The sequence below is a fragment of the Sorex fumeus genome, unplaced genomic scaffold (genome assembly GCF_029834395.1).
Source record: "Sorex fumeus unplaced genomic scaffold, SorFum_2.1 ptg000051l, whole genome shotgun sequence".
Taxonomy (NCBI): domain Eukaryota; kingdom Metazoa; phylum Chordata; class Mammalia; order Eulipotyphla; family Soricidae; genus Sorex; species Sorex fumeus.
The window spans coordinates 6,429,548-6,444,024 of record NW_026606108.1 but is presented as its reverse complement, the minus strand read 5'-3'; the positions used below and the strand labels follow the sequence as shown (position 1 = coordinate 6,444,024).

Sequence of the window (14,477 nt, the reverse complement as noted above, 5' to 3'; positions counted from 1 at the left end):
GAAGAGACAGTTGATGTACAGACAGATGGGACAGAGAGATAGATGGGTGGGTGGATAAATGGACAGATGGGTGGGTGGGTGGATGGTCAGATGGATGGGTGGGTGGATGGACAGATGGATGGATGGGTGGGTGGAAGGACAGGTGGGTGGGTGGGTGGATGGATGGACAGATGGATGGATGGGTGGGTGGATGGACAGATGGGTAGATGGGAGAGTGGATGGACAGATGGGTGGGTGGATGGACAGATAGATGGATGGGTGGGTGGGTGGATGGATGGACAGATGGGTGGGTGGGTGGGTAGGTAGATGGACAGATGGATGGGTGGGTGGATCAGTGGGTGGATGGGTGGGCAGATGGTGGATGGGCGGGTGGATGTGTATACATGCCAGCATGTATGTGTATCCATGTGTTAGAGGGAGGGTGGACATGTGCACATGTGTGAAGGTGCGTGTATATGTGATGCACACAGGTGAGTGCACGTGGTCTGTGTGGACAGGCACAGGTGTGCGTATGTACCAATGCGTGTATGCACATGAACGTGTAGGTGTGTGCTCATGTGGGTGCATGTGTGTGGACAGTTTCCGCTGCGTCGATGTGCAGATGTGCGCATACACGTGTGCAGGGAGGTGACCCGTGCATGTGTGTCACACCTGAGTCATGTCCATGGAGGGAGGGAGAGGGAGGACCCTAGAGGGAGCCTGTGGGTATGCACCTGAAGCCACCACGGTGCTGGGTAGGTGGGAAGACCTGGCCTCAGGAGAAAGTGGGGCCCAGAGACCAGTGGTCAGCGGGATTCCCAGGACAGGCCTGTCACCCCAAAACAGCAAGCACAGTTGATCTGCACAGGTGGCTCAGGGAGCCTGCCCAGCTTGGTCCAGGAGACTCCAACAATATCGGGGAGGCTGAGGTGAGGAACCTCACCCAAGGGCCCAGGGAGCCCGCCTGGGACCCTGCCCTGTGAAGGTCCAGCCTCACCCATGCTCACAGGGTCAGAAGGCAGGCCAGGCTCAGCGCGGGCCCCCAGCGGGGACCATGGGCACTGGAGAAGACAGGCCCAGGGCACTTGCCCAGCTGGTGCCTCCTGGCACAGACCGAGGGGAGCACCTTCGGCTTCACGGATGTGGTCAGGCTTTCCCGGGAAAGGCACATGCAGCCCCCGCCGGACGGGTGTGGGGTCTCCTGGGGAAAGCGGGGTAGGCGGGGACACTTGAGTCGCGCCCTCAGGCTAGGCCTGACCAGTCCCCCTCAAGCATCTGTGACCACAGTGCTTCACGGGGGGGGGGGGGGGGGCTGCTGGGATCAGGCACCTGCTGAGGTGACCACAGGAAGCCCAGACCGAGGCTGCCGTCTGTACACACCCCCCCACCCGCCCGGCTCTGGGCTCTGGGGAGAGCCCCTGGGAGTCAGGAGTGGGGTGGACGCTGGTCTCGATCCCCCTCCGGCAGGCCTCCCGATGCTTCTGTGTCCCCGAAGTCGGCTGCACTCCTGGTCAGGTCCAGGGCTTCTCTGCGGCTCCTCTCCTGAAACCAGAGAAGTCAGCGTGAGTGGATGCCACATGGGAGGCCAAGCTCAGGCCATGTCATGGACACGGCACCGTGCAGGCCATATGTGTGGAGGAGAGACCTGGGGGCCAACACGGGCCTGGCACGGGGAGATGGAGAAGAGTAAGGAAAGCAGAGCCGAAGAGGTGGTCCAAATGGCTGGAGCCAGCAGGCATGAGGCTGTTTGACCGCCAGCCCTGGCGTGTCTGGGATGAAACCAGGAGCTCCAGGAGTGGCCTGGGGCGGCACCTTCCCCTGAAAGAACACGGGAAGCAGGCTGTAGACAGCACAGGGCTCAGGGCACTTGTGTTGCAATGAACCACTTTGGGTCTGACCTCCGGCACCACAGATGATTCCCTGAGCACATCCTAAGGGATCACTGAGCACTGGCAGGGGCAGGAGAGAGAGGAAGGGAGGAAGGGAGGGAGTGAAGGAAGGAGGGAGGAGAGAAGGAGGGAAGTAGAGAGGGAAGGAAGGAAGGAAGGAAGGAAGGAAGGAAGGAAGGAAGGAAGGAAGGAAGGAAGGAAGGAAGGAAGGAAGGAAGGGAGGGAGGGAGGGAGGGAGGGAGGGAGGGAGGGATGGAGGGAGGGAGCAGAACGAAGGGAGGGAATGGAAGAAGGAAAGGATGAAGGAAGGGAAGGAAAAAAGGAACTGAGGGAGGGCGGGTAGGGCATCTGTTGTGTATACAACTGACCAAGGTTTGATCCCTTAAATCCCATATGGTCCCCCAAGCCTTGAGCATTACCAGACGTGGGAAAGAAAGAAAGAAAGAAAGAAAGAAAGAAAGAAAGAAAGAAAGAAAGAAAGAAAGAAAGAAAGAAAGAAAGAAAGAAGGAAAGAAGCAAGCAAGCAAGCAGAGAAAAAGGGAGAGAGGGAGGGAGGGAGAAGGAGAGATGGAGAGAGAAAGGGATAGAAAGAGGAGAGTGGGAGGGAAGAGTAGGTGCAGGGACAAAGGGCAAGCCCAGAACAAAAGCACAGACTGAGACATCACCAGAGATGAGGCCCGGAGGAGACAGACCCTCTGCGGGCTCAGCTCAGGTGACTGCACAGGACGCACAGGAGGGACGTACCTTGAAGCCACGGTGGCACCGTCCAGGCCCTCGCCCCTGAGGCATCCCCTCCTCCTTGGTGTTTCTGGAGCCAGCTGCCTCCGGAAACAAGACAGCAGATGAGCAGGGCTGCCACCCCCAGGGAACCCGCGGGGCCAGAGACAACCCAGGAGGGGACGTGCGGGACTCCCCGGGGACCTGGCACCACACAGGGTCCCTCAGCACAGAGCCAGGAGCAGCCCCCTGAGCACCGCAGGCATGACCCCATCAAACCCAAATGGTTCCACTCCCCTCTTCTGACCTTCACCCTGGCACCCCCGAGGTGACGAGGCAGGCGGGGCTGGGCAGGGGGTTTCGACCTTTCCCTGACCCCAGGCTCAATCCTTACTACTGACCCCTGCCCCCCAAAGAAGTGCCACAGGGATTTGGGGGTCCAGGGAGAAGGTTCAGAGGACGGAACACAGACTCTGCCCACAGTACTGCTTGGACTGGACTCCCCCAAATCCAGGGTCAAGACAGAACCCCAGCGAGAGGAGGACAAGGAGGCAGGGTCCGAGGCAGGCACGTCTGATGGGAACTGGGATCATTTTCAGCAATTCCTTGGGCAGTGAATGGAGCTGGTTCCTGATTCTATCTGAGGTTCTCAGCCTTTTTTTAAAACAAACAAAAAAAAATACTGGGGCTGGAGTGATAGCACAGTGGATAGGGCGTTTGCCTTGCATGCGGCCCGACCCGGGTTCAATTCCCAGCATCCCATATGGTCCCCTGAGCACAGTCAGGAGTAGTTCCTGAGTGTATGAACCAGGAGTAACCCCTGAGCATTGTCGGATGTGACCCAAAAAAGCAAAATAAAATAAAAATAAAATAAAACAAAAAATACTGAGGGGCCATATTGAAAGCACCATGGGTAGGGCATCTGCCTTGCACAAGGCTTACCCAGGTTTGACCCTTGGCATCCCATAGGATCCCGCAGCACCACCAGGAGTAATTCCTGAGTGCAGAGCCAGGAGGAACCCCTGAGCATCGCCGGGTGTGACCCAAAAAAGCCAAACAAAACCCAGAAAATTGGTCTTTGGGGGCACCCCTGGGAGTACCCCAGACCTACTCCTCGCTCTGAGTCAGGGCTTGCTCTACAGTGCTCAGAGACCCTATGCACTGCCGTGGACTGACCCACTATGCTCTCACTCCGGGTGTGGATATTGCCCTCTTAGCTCACGGGCATTTTCACTCGCATGCAAGTCCAAGTCATGCAGCACCCAGCAACCTCCCTCCCACAGACTCGGGGAAGCTGGAAAGATGGGCCTGTTTGCTCTCCTCAACGCCTCCCCGCCCCAAACCCGTCCATGGGGCTGCTCAGATCCCTACGGGGGGTGGGGGTGGGGGGAAGATGCTGTTCTCCCCCGGAGCTGTCAGCACAGACAGACCCGCTTTCCAGGAGAAGGAGGGAGACACCATTTCGTTGTTTATTTATTTTTTGCTTTTTGGGTCACACCCAGAGATGCACAGGGGTTACTCCTGGCTCTGCACTCAAGAGTTACTCCTGGCAGTGCTCAGGGGACCATATGGGATGCTGGGAGTCGAACACGGGTCAGCCGCATGCAAGGCAAATGCCCTACCCACTGTGCTATCTCTCCAGCCTACATTTCATTGTTTAAACCTCAGAAAGTTCAGGGCAGGCACTACAGCAGGGAGGGCGCTTGCCTTGCACTTGTCCAGCCCAGAAGCAATCCCGGGCCCCCCATGTGTTCCCCTGAACACTGCCAGGAGTGATCCCTGAATGCAGAGCGAGCAGGAAGCCCTGAGCCCCACTGAGTATGCCCCCCCCCTTAAATTTTTGTCAGTGAGAAGTGAGTCAACGGGTGAATGGATTGGCGGATGTAGCCAATGATCCATGATTGGTTCCACCTTTCCTCATGGTGACCCTTTGTCAGTGTTTTACTGGTTACAACATGAGCATGTCCCCCAGATGGTCACTTAAGACTTTATTCCAGCAAGTGAAAGGTCACCATGGCTGTAAAAGCATTTGAGGGGGCCGGAGCAATACTACAGCGGAAAGGGTGTTTGCCTTGCACGCAACCGACCCAGGTTCTATCTTCAGCATCTCCTAGAGTCCCCCAAGCACCACCAGGAGTAATTCCTGAGTGCAGAGCCAGAAGTAACCCCTGAGCATCACCGGGTGTGACCCAAAAAGCAAAACAAAAACAAAACAAAAGCAACCTGAAAGTCAACAGATTTTTTAAAAAAAAATTTTTTTTGAGAGGTAGAGAGGTCCCGAGTGAGGATTCTGGGGCTGTATCGGAATGGAAGCAGGCAGATTCCTCTCCCCTGTCCTGTGGAAGGACCAGCAGCCCCTGCCCACATACAACATTTTCTGACTTAGAAACGACCCAGCTTCACAACTGAAGCTCATCAAGCCGCCAAGCTGCCAGATTGTCCAGCTCCTGAAGTGACACCTCCAAATGTCACGGCACTGACAGCCCCGCACACAGAATTTTGATGGGAAAGTCACATAGATGCCTACCAAGTGCCATGAGGGAAAACAGTACCACAGAAGGTTCATCTAACACCAACCAGTGCGGCAAATCCTCAGACAATGAACGACTCAGTAACACCCATGTGAGATATAATGATAACCACAGACTGACTTTTATTCATCTATTTCTCTGATAATTCCTTGTTGTCATAAAATACATAAAGTATGGGGGCTGGAGCAATAGCACAGTGGGTAGGGCATTTTCCTTGCACGTGGCCGACCCGGGTTTGATTCCCAGCATCCCATACAGTCCCCTGAGCACCACCAGGAGTAATTCCTGAGTGCAAAACCAAGAGTAATCCCTGTGCATCGCCGGGTGTGACCCAAAAAGAATATATATATATATATATATATGTATATATATATATATACATATATATATATTATGGGGTTGGAGCCATAGTACAGCGGGTAGGGCACTTGCCTTGCACACGGTGCACACGGCTGACCCAGGTTTGATCCCTGGCATCCCATAGGGTCTCCCAAAGCACTTCCAGGAGTAATTCCTGAGTGCAGAGCCAGGAGTAAGCCCTGAGCATCGCTGTGACCCAAAAAGCAAAAATAAATAATGTTGTGCGTGCATAGGATTGGAGAGTGTGGAGTGTCAGTGTGTACAACCAAAGTAATGTGCAGTGTAGCCAAGTGAGCTGAACCACAGCTGAGGTGTGCAGCCTCAGAAGGCCGACACGTCTGGGAGACCCCAGAGGGTCAGCATGCCTGGGGAGCCCTCAGAGGGCCGGGACGCCTGGGAGACAAGAAGTCAGCGTGCAAGCATCACCCCATCCATCTCAGCAACAACCCCCTCGACAAAGGGAATCTTATACAAGAGTAAAGTTTTGCTTTCGTGTGTGTTGCAACAAGCAATAAGTGAACTACTGTGTGCCTGTCAGGGGAGCAAGCGGGTGGGAAACTGGGCGCACTGGTGCAGAGAAGGTCACGCCAGTGGTGGGACTCGCACTGGAGCGTTGAAAGCCTGAAACAACTGTATGATGAATGACTTTGTAAGTCACAGTGTTTTTTGTTTTGTTTTGTTTTGTTGCTTTGCTCGGCGGTTACTAAGAAATTACTCCTGGCGGTGCTTGGGGGACCATATGGGATGCTGGGAATCAAACCCAGGTTGGGCGCCTGCAAGGCAAACTTCCTACCCACTGTACTATCACTCCAGCCCCCAATCCCCAACTTCTTAATGTGCTTGAATGGAAGTTGAAAGTTAAGATTACAGAGGAAGTGAATGCCAAAGGTCAGGAAAATACAGATTGAAATCAAGTCTTAACATTTCTGTTTCCCTGTCAGGAAATGGCAACTGGAAGCAGACAACTGAATTTTGGGGAGCTCAAGAGGGGATGGTATTTCAATTGTGGCTGAGAATTTGAACAACTCTGTGGTATTTCCTCATGGCGGGGAGTACACTGCCTCTTAAAGCCCTTTCTTCAACACAAGCCCATCTCCTCAAAATTGGGTGGGAAGACCCAGGGGTCAGAGCAGGCTGGCTTTCAGCCCGCAGCTCACTCACATCAGGAGCCCAATACCTTAGTCTCAGTTTCCTGAGTTTTCAGTCACAGTGTTTAAGTAAAAAATTACGTTCGAAACTCTGGAAAGCCAAAAGCGAACAGCCAAAAATGACCACTTGGGGCTGCAGCACACTCTGTGGCCACCAGAGGGAAGGACATGCCCTTCTGACAGCACTGTGGACGCATTCCTGGGCAGCAGAAAGCCAGTGGTGGGTGGACAGGGTTGGGTGGGGTGGGGAACTCTGGGACCGTGGTGTAGGGTGTGGTGCTGGGATGCTTCATTTGTGAAACCCTGCTGTCAGCAGCTTGTAAATCAAGTTGCCCTAAACTTAAAAAAAAAAAAAAGTCAGCTATCACCAGCCCCAAATACAGACTCGCCCCAACAAGCCCAACACAGGCAGCGATGCAGAGAGCTCGAGCTTCAGGCTTCTAGAAAACTGACCCCCCTACCCCCTTCTGAGTCTCAGCATCTTACTCAGTCTGGCTCTGTACAGTCCCGGGACACTCACAGAGAAGAACTGCTTCTATTAACAACTCACAAAATAGAACCATGACCTGAAGAACATGGAGGGATTAATTTTTTTTTCTTTTTGGGTCACACCTGGCGATGCACAGGGGTTACTCCTGGCTCTGCACTCAGGAATTACTCCTGGTGGTGCTCAGGGGACCATATTGGGTACTGGGAATCGAACCTAGGTCGGCTGTGTGCAAGGCAAACGCCCGAGCCACTGTGCTATCGCTCTAGCCCCAAGTCGGGGGGAGGGGGATTAATTTTTAAAGCGGCACTCAGAGCCCCTCTTAGAAGCAAACCTTTGGGAGGGAAGCAAGTGGGGGGGGCCTGGTGGGGGAAGTGGCCATGGGGTGTAAAATTTACGGTGCTATAAAATTGTGCGTCTAAAACCTAATCATCACTGTCACTGTCCTCCTGTTGTTCATCGATTTGCTCGAGCGGGCCCAGTAACATTGTGAGACTTGTTACTGTGTTTGGCATATCAAATACATCACGGGGAGCTTGCCAGGCTCTGCTGTGCGGGTGAGATACTCTCGGTAGCTTGCCAGGCTCTCCGAGAGGGGCGGAGGAATCAAACTCGGGTTGGCCATGTTGGCTGCAAGGCAAACGCCCTACCCGCTGTGTTATCGCTCCAGCCCAACCTAATCATAAGTAACTGTAATTTCACAGTGAATGAAATACATAAACTTAGAAGGTAAACTGACACCCACTTATTTCCTCCCTTCAGGAACATCTCTGCAGCATAGTTGCTGGCACACATCTTCAACTGCAGGCACTAAGGAATCTTCAGGCAGGGACCAGCAAGGAGCAGGTCACAGCAGAGAGAACTAGGAGCCCTGTCACAGTTCAATGTTCTTCCTGCACAGAGCCGAATGCAGGAAGGAGATTCCCCACACACTCCTCTCCCCAGTCTGAATTGTGCCGTCACGGCTGCACCAACATTAGCAGCAGGCGGACTCATGGAAATGTTGAAGCTCCTGGTCCACAAATGTCACTGCTATAAAAATAAGACTTGGAAACACTCGCAAAGAGCCCAAGTCGGTTTCTCCCTGAAAGCCCTGCGATGCCAGTACCTGCTCGAAGGGGAAAAGTCACCAACAACTCTTGGGGTTTTTGTTTTGTTTACGAGTTTATTTAGTAGCACCCAACAGTGCTATAAAACAATAGAAAAAGACAGTCAGGGACCAGAGAGATAGTACAGGGATTAAAATGGTTGCCTTGCACGTGGCCCCCCAACCCCAATAAATAAATAGATAAGTGAAAAAAACCGTGCAATGATCTCACTGAATCCAAATTATAACCATGGTCCATCTCCCTGCAGGGGCCCAGCATTGCTTCATGAACATTCTGGGGTGGGGTGGGGGCCTCGTTTGTCCCGTTTGTGCCTTTCTGCACACTGGCGAGTGGTGGAGTTGCCCCATGGTGGGTGGTCCGAGCAGAATCCGCACCCCCCAGCTGAAATATCGCCCATGATGGGAACACATACCTCCCACCTCCTTCCCCCTCAGTCCCCCTAAGCCTTATCATCACCCCATTTCCAGCCAAGAACTATGAGGTTGGAGACACAAAGGGTGCATGGGGGCAGAGATCCTGATAAGGTCAGCGGGGAGACCCCCCAAAGACTGTCTGCTCAGGGTGGGGGAGACCCTCTCCTCCACTTCTGAGCCTCCCTCACTACCTCACTAGGATCACAGCTTCCAGGGTCTTGGAGAAACCAGGCCACCCCATTAACATCCCTGCAGAGCCCTTAAGCCCCAGCCCGTGGGCCCCAGCGAGGCAGACCCAAGTGTCACTATTTGCCTGGGGAGGCTGAGACCCAAGGCAGGGGTAAGGACCCCTTAGGGGTCCCTGCTGCACCAGCCTCTTCCCCACAGCCCCCTTTCTGCTGAGCCCAGAAAGCTTGCCCCCTCCAATGAAACAAAGCCGCTCCCCCAGTCCGGATGTGTGCCTGCCACTCTGCGCACCCCCCAGTCCATCTGCTCCCACAAGGTGCTGCCATAAGAACCCCAAATCCAGGAGAATGCCTCTGTCTGAATCCAGCTTCCCTGAAACATTCTCGACCTCGGGGTGGTGGGGGGCAGCAGGTGGAGGCCAACACACCCTGCACACGCCCACCCGGTGCTCCATCCCCAGGGCCCATGGCCTCCTGGGGACTGCTGGGTTCAGCGGAAGCCCCCACCTGTGGCCCTGCTGGCCCCCAGCACCGCCTCCTCAGGTAAACTGGTGCTGAACTGCCAACTTGGTGGGTTTTGTGTAACCAGGAGTGGTCCCAGGTCCCCAAACTCCAGCCAGGAGTGTGAAGCATGCGCACGAATGTCGCACCGTCCTCAGAAACATGAAAATCATGACAGACCAAACTATGTCCGGGAACTATCCCAAAAACACCAGTGGGATCTGCACAGGTCAGAGCTGCTGGGGACAGGAGGCATGACTGTCCCCTAGGGAGTCCCCTGGGGAGGAACAGCCCAGTGTGTCTTGGCGAAGTCTCTGCCAGCAGCTCTCCGAGATCGATTCTTCCACTAACACCCACTGACTCCTCTTGTTACCAAACGGGGGGTGCCCACGGCCCCTGGAGCAGCGAGTTGAGATCTGAGCAAAGGGAGTTTCTGGTGGGGTTTAGCCAGGAAGGGCAGGAAGGCGCGGGGTGGGGCCTTAGCAGCTCTGCCCACACGGACAGGGCCACCAACAGCCTCCCTGGGACTCACAGCCTGGACCTCCTGCGCAGGTGAGCTGGACCTTCAACCAGATGTTCTCTCGCTGGCCCCAGTCCCCAGGGGGCTCCACTGCCCACAGGCGACCCTGCTCCTCCGGCTGGGTCAGCAGGAACTTCCTGCAGACTGGGCATGGGCGGGGTGGGAAGGACCCAGTTAGACCCACTCCCTGGGGCCCCTACAAACCCACGTGCCCTCTGCCCTGCCTGGCCTGCGGTGCCCATGTTCCTCCTTCCCAGCTCCCAGGTTCAGGGACTAAGCAACACCCCCAGATGAACCCAGACACTGACCTCTTCCCCCTCTGGACATGGGACACAGGCCCAGGGTCATGCCAAGGACACGTGTCAGCTATGGAATATAGACCCTCTCCCCTGCTTGGCTGGCCTGTGGGGGTCTGCCCAGTGTGTGGGGACATGGCTCCTTGGGTCACGTGCAGGCTTTGCACACAGGCCTGGGTGCAATTCTGGGCACTGCATGGTTCCCCGAGCACTGCTAGCAACAGCTGCTGCCTACCACTGTGCTAGACCTGAAATACGAACAAAAGCATCCACAGGAAGAGGAAACTCCTAATAGCCTCACCTCTCCCAGGGAGCTAGCTGGATTGCAGGCGCATCTTCCACTGCCAGAGCCTGACTCTCTTTCCCCGGGTGCCAGGGAGGTTTACCTTGCAGCATGGCAGGAGAAATCGGGCAGCTGATCCCCAGGGCTTCGTCCTCCGGGAACGTTGCACAGAAGTCCTGGAGCATGGCCAGGGCCAGGCCTTGGCGCCGGTGAGTCGTCCTGACGAACACGGTATCAAAGACAGGCAGCAGGTAGCAGGCGCCCATGCCAGCCCCACACAGGCTGCCTGGGGGAGGCAAAAGCTGGGCGAGCGGACGTGGACTGAAGCAGGTGGCGTGCCCCACCCCGCAGTGCTCAGGGAAGCCTCCGTGGGCAGAAGGGAACCAGGGTCAGACACGGGCTGGCGAAGACTCTAGGAGGGATCTGGGGACAGGATGACAGACTCCAAAGCAGTGGGGCCAACTCAGCACCGGACACTCTGAAGCAGTCCCATCACCACTCAGGGGCCCCAACCCAAATCAGGCAGAACTAGAACTTGGCTGGGAGTGAACTGAGCATCCCACCTCTGCCTCAGGCCTCCTTTCTTCCATATAAACCCACCCTAAAACACAGGCCAGCCTAACCTCCATCAGCCCCTAACTGGTGGGGTGCTGCCTATTGCCCCTCTGAGACTATTTCTTCCTTTCCATGACCCCTCCCAGACCTTTCAGAAGGGACCCAAAGAAAACACCAAAGACAAAGCGAAGAAGCAAGGCTGTAACCCAGTGGCACATGCATGAGGCCCTGAGTCTGTCTGTCTGTCTGTCTGTCTCTCTCTCTCTCTCTCTCTCTCTCACACACACACACACACACACACTCGAGACACACACAGATGCAAACACAGAAACAGACATACAGATGCACAAGTCCAAAGAGATACACACACAGAACATACACACACACAGATGCACATAGCCACACTGAGACACACAAAGACACATACAATTGCAGAGACATGTACAGACACAGACACCCACACACAGAGCCACACACACATACAGCCTCACATGCACACACACACACACACACACACACACACACAGCCATGTAGAGACTCAAACAGAGACATACACAGGGCCACACAGACACAGATGCACACACACATAGCCACTGCACAGCCAAACAGGGACACACAGACACGTACACACACCAATCCCTATTTAAAAAACAAAACAAAACAAACAAACAAAAATAAAACCCAGAGGACATGAAGGCTGGAAATGAACAGAATAGTGGACGACAAAACATAAAGAAATGTCTTTAAAACCTGCGAGTTACCAGAATAGGAAAGTCAAAGGCATGAAGCATTCGAGGGAATAAAATCCAGCAACTCGGTGCTCGACTCCCTTGCAGCTGACCCAGGTTCCACCCCAACCACTACACAGGGTCTCCTGAGCCACCCAGGGGCCAACCCGAGGCAGAGACTGAGAACTGGGTGTGGACAAAACTCAAAGATATAATACTAATATGGGAAGAATAATAATGTTTTAAGGAGGCAAAAGCAAAAGTACAGCGTGGAAGGCACTTCCCTTGCTGACCAGAGTCCTCTCCCCGGTATCCCATACGATCCCCCAAGTCCTGCCAGGAGTGATTCCTGAGCACAGAGCCAGGGACAACCCCTGAGCATCACTGGGATGCTCAGGAATCACCCCTGCCAAAAAAGCATAATAATAACAACAGTACTTTAAATTTTCTAAATGAAAATTAGGGACCATATCAAAGGAGAGTCTTTTCCATGCACCAGAATGGTCCCAAGCCACATATCCTGCTCATCCCAGCTCTGAAAAGAAGGTCCAGAGCCCCACATGCTGTCCTAGCCATCCCCCTTGTCCCTGAGGTAATGTCCGTCAGTCTTGGCGTTCATCATGGCCGCCCAGCCACCCCCCCACCCCTCACGTCCCTGAGGTAACATCCCACAGTGTGACATCCAGGCTGTCCGGCTCCATCCATGTGTCTCTTGACAGAATTGCTAGGGGCAAGCACAGAGCTAGGCAACCTCCCCCGTGTTTTGAGGGACACCATGCAATGACACCACTTCCTGTTCTAGAGGATTCTAGAAGATTCTTTCCATTTTGGCTGTAGGGATGGGGGACGGAGAAGGGCTCGAGGCTGGAAGTGCCTCCCTCTGAGCCGGAAGTTGGTGGAAATGGTGTGTGAGGTGGTCCTGCCCTTGGGGTCCCCTCACCTCTCCTTTTCAGGGTATAAAATCCCACCGCGGCCCCATCCCGCCACAGGATCTTCGCCTGCTCATTCCCCGCGTGAGGCAGAAAAAACATGTTGTGGTCATTGTCATCCGAATTCCGCTCCAGTCCCCCAAACACCACGACGTTAAGGAGGAAAAGCACAAGCCTCTCTCCGAATGACTGAACCTGGGAAGAGAAGACGAGGCCTGAGTCTGAGAGAGGGGAAGCAGGCAGGAGGGATCCCAGCTTAGGAAGCCGGTGCCATGGCAACCCCGCAGCTCCTCAAGGGTCTCCCACTCCCGGGCAATCGGACGGGGAGCATGGGATAGTGTCAGGGCCACACACGGGAATGTCCACACCACCCTGGGTGGGAGTGGGCAGAAGCCCCATCCACCCTGAAGGAGAATCCTGAGAGGAGGATCAGTTGACCACTCCACCCCCAAAGAGCCCTTCCAGCGGCTTCCACCTGATTTTGAGCGTGGATCCCAAATTCAGTCCCAGGAGGGCTGGACAAGAACTCCAGGAGGGGCCAGCAAGCTCCCAGTGCTGCTGATCTCCCCACACCACCACCCAGGCCCAGCTCATGCCCCAAAGATGGTCCCTCTGGACCCTCATTCCTCTGCAACAGGAACCTGTGGAAGGGAAAGGGTCACACGGAACACAGATTCAGAGCAAGCATTTGCAGGAAGAGCAGTGATGGGAATCTCTATGGCCACTTCCAAGACCAAAAGCTAGTTCTCACTGAGATCTGGGTTTGGGTTTTTTGATTTGCTTTGAGTTTTGGGGTGGGGGGTAACACCCAGAGGCGTAAAGGACTTACCCCTGGCTCTGTGCTCAGGAATCACTCCCACCAAACTTGGGGTCATACAGAGGCCCAAGGACAGAACCTGGTTCGGATGCATGCAAGAATGCCCTACCTGCTCTATTATCGCCCCAGTGTTGGATTTTGTTTTTCTGTTTGTTTTTTTTTTCTTAGGGGCACACCTGGCAGTGCTCAGAGCCCTGTGTGGTCCTGGGGATGGAACCTGGGGTCCCCACATACCAGGCCCATCCTCCATCCCATCTTCCCCACCCCGTGCCCATGCATAGTGCCTGTCCCAGAACTGAGTGTTGAGCGGTGCTGGTGCCTCTGTTCTGTGAAGGTGACTTTGCAGGCACCTAAAGAGGGCCCAGGTGTGTAATTAGAGGGTGGAACCCCCCCCACAGCCCCACCCCTAGAACTCCACAGAGGGCTGAAGAGCCAGAGAGGAGCATCACTGTCAATCAAGGGTGTGACCTATTTGGAGCACCCTAAGCCCCAGGAAGGACAGCTTCCTGAGGGAGTGCTTCCAGGCTGAGGAACTTGGGCACATCTGCGGAGAATCTACATCCGGAGAGGACATGCTCCGTGTCCGTTCACAGGTGACCTGGTAAGTCAATGAGCCACTTGGGAAAATCAATCCATCCCAAGGGCGGATCCTGGGCACCTCGGGTTTAGATGTAGCCCACGAGCAGCACAGTTCAGTGTGGCTGGACTCCGTGTCTGGAGTGGAAGGCGGCTTGGCAAATAGTCCTTTACCTGCAAGGACTCAGACACTCTCTCTGAGAAAGTGTCAAGTCTGAGTTCAATTCCCAGATATCCTTCTGCTGTCAGATACTGGGAGTGAGTTCAGGAACCCCCATATTTGCATACCAGGCTCCTCCTCATTATTAGCATCATCACCATTTTCACAGTGATCACCACTGTCACCATCGCACCATTAACTCTTACTACCATCTTCACCATGACCAACACTACCAGCCCCATTCTTGGTTGGGGCTTGTGGATCTCTCTCCCCACAAACTAACTGTGATTCAG

The 14,477-nt window shown here is 54.7% G+C and overlaps 1 protein-coding gene across 1 annotated transcript in view; it reads right to left on the bottom strand.

Moving 5' to 3' along the window:
- Positions 1-1,301: 1,301 nt before the first annotated feature.
- LOC130033099 (protein FAM169B-like) overlaps positions 1,302-14,477 on the bottom strand; it is a 42,372-nt gene continuing 29,196 nt past the window's right edge. Inside the window, exons 5-9 of the mRNA XM_056124800.1 lie at positions 12,643-12,826; positions 10,522-10,704; positions 9,852-9,983; positions 2,613-2,686; positions 1,302-1,521 (exon numbers count right to left, since the gene is read on the bottom strand). Of these exons, the coding sequence (XP_055980775.1) occupies positions 1,405-1,521; positions 2,613-2,686; positions 9,852-9,983; positions 10,522-10,704; positions 12,643-12,826 (690 nt within the window). The 3' untranslated portion in view covers positions 1,302-1,404. The remainder of the gene's footprint in view (positions 1,522-2,612; positions 2,687-9,851; positions 9,984-10,521; positions 10,705-12,642; positions 12,827-14,477) is intronic.